Source organism: Rhincodon typus, chromosome 8, assembly GCF_021869965.1.
Source record: "Rhincodon typus isolate 14 chromosome 8, sRhiTyp1.1, whole genome shotgun sequence".
Classification (NCBI taxonomy): domain Eukaryota; kingdom Metazoa; phylum Chordata; class Chondrichthyes; order Orectolobiformes; family Rhincodontidae; genus Rhincodon; species Rhincodon typus.
Window position 1 is genome coordinate 2302197 of NC_063339.1, and position 2109 is coordinate 2304305.

General features: G+C 47.9%; 1 protein-coding gene across 1 annotated transcript in view; it reads left to right on the top strand.

Annotated features, from left to right (window-relative positions):
• The window catches only part of LOC109924435 (nesprin-2-like), a 69112-nt gene extending 68580 nt beyond the window's left edge, over positions 1-532 (top strand). Inside the window, exon 23 of the mRNA XM_048600008.1 lies at positions 248-532. Coding sequence (XP_048455965.1) covers positions 248-532 — 285 coding nt within the window. The remainder of the gene's footprint in view (positions 1-247) is intronic.
• Positions 533-2109: the final 1577 nt, after the last annotated feature.

Below are 2109 nucleotides of genomic sequence, written 5' to 3' on the forward strand. Positions count from 1 at the left end.
TAATCCCACTGCCCCGCTCGCTCCCCATAGCCCTGTATCCATCCCCGAACTAATCCCACTGCCCCGCGCTCTCCCCATAGCCCTGTATCCATCCCTGAACTAATCCCACTGCCCTGCTCTCTCCCTGTAGCCCTATTTCAGTCCCAATGCAGTCTTTCCCTGCTGTCCCTGACATATTGTACCAGTGGGGGTCATGCCCCTAGTTGTTTCTAAACCCTCATGGGAAGAAGGGAATGATTGGTTACAGGATCTGGAGGCAGAGATGTTGGAGAAACGGCCACAAGTGAACGCCCTGCAGGAAATCTCCGAGCAGCTGCTGGAGAGCGGGGAGGGAGCTGCCTGTGATGAGGCCAACGAAAAGGTCCATGTGATTGGGAGGAAGCTGAAGCTGCTACTTGGAGAGATCACCGCTGACCTACAGACTGTCAACGAGAGGCTGGTGAGACTGGGAACGCAGCATTCCGATCTCCGGGTTCTCAGGCCTGTGTCTGCCACACATCCTGGGCTGGAGATGCAGGGTGGGGTTGTCTAAGCAAAGATATTGGAGGATGGGGTGTGGGCAGTGGGCAGAAGGATCCTTTGGGAAGTGTGGTGTAGAGCGGTGAGCAGAGAGACTGTGTATTACTGTTGTTTAATGTGACAATGAAGAGAGGCCTGTTGAGGAATGGTATACCATCCAGTCTTTGTGTTGCTGCTGCTTTGTTACTCGCCATCCGGGAGATCTGCCACCAGGGCATATCACGCTACACACACGTGCACGCTACACACATGCGCACACTACACACACGCACACTACACACACACACACTGCACATACATGTGCCATACACACGTGCCATACATACACATGTTACACACACATGCGCTACACACGCACTACACACATATAATACATATACACATATGTTACATACATATGCACCACATGCATGCTACATCCCATCCACTTTCCTGTATGCCTCAGAAAACTGGACACTATTTAAAAGAAAAGGAAAATCAATAGGTAAAAGGTCTGTTTCAGAAAATAGGGACATTGGGCACGTGGATATTAAGATGTGCTTCAAGTTTAATGTATAGATGTCAAATGAAGAGGTGTTTGAAATTGCAAGACCAATGAGAATGTTTCAGAAGTGACACCAGGAAAAGAAATGTCAGGATTGCAGCCCCTTGCTCACAGGTGGAAAACTGCAGAGGCCACTTCTAGAGGGAATGTGGAGGGCAGCAGGAGAGGAGTGCAGTGGAAGATGATCAGATCAGCCATGGTCTTATTGAATAGCAGAGCAGACTCAATGGGCTGAATGGTCAACTTACAGTGGATGGGACAGGATAGACAAAGTGTGACATACCATGACAGCAGATCTCTGTAATTACTAAGCTAAGAACAATAATGTATTTTGTGAAAAGTCAATATCTTGGATCAAACTTAAACACCTGACAGAAGTTGAACGTGTTGCAGAGGTGTACAGAGATTTGTCAGAGATTATACAGCACTTTCAGAATGCCAGAGGGGGAATCCCAGGGTCAGAATGCCAGAGGGGGAATCCCAGGGTCAGAATGGGAAGGGAAGGTTTTGGACAATGTTCAGATTATTTCTGGATGCTTCAAGGAACAGCATGTTGTCAGGTAGGGATGACCAAGTTGGAATTTGGGAAGCGCAAGATCTGAATTGATCATGTGATGTTGGGCAGAATGGAATAAAATTCATAAATGCTCACACAACACCGGGGGTCTGAGGTTCCTGCTGAGTGTGTGTATGTTTGTGTTTGTGCGTGTGCATGTGTGTGCGCGTTTGTATTTTGTGTGTGTGTGTCTGTGTGTGTCTGTATCTGTGTGTGTGTCCGTGTGTCTGTATGTCTGTATGTGTGTGTGTCTGTGTGTGTATCTGTGTCTGTGTCTGTGTGTGTGTCTGTGTCTGTATGTCTGTGTGTGTGTGTGTGTGTGTGTGTCTGTGTCTGTGTCTATCTGTGTCTGTGTCTGTCTGTGTGTGTGTCTGTGTCTGTGTATCTGTATCTGTGTGTGTCTGTATGTGTGTGTGTGTGTGTGTGAGAGAGAGTGTGTGTGTGTGTGTGTGAGAGAGAGTGTGTGTGTAAGTGTGTGTGTGTGTGTGTG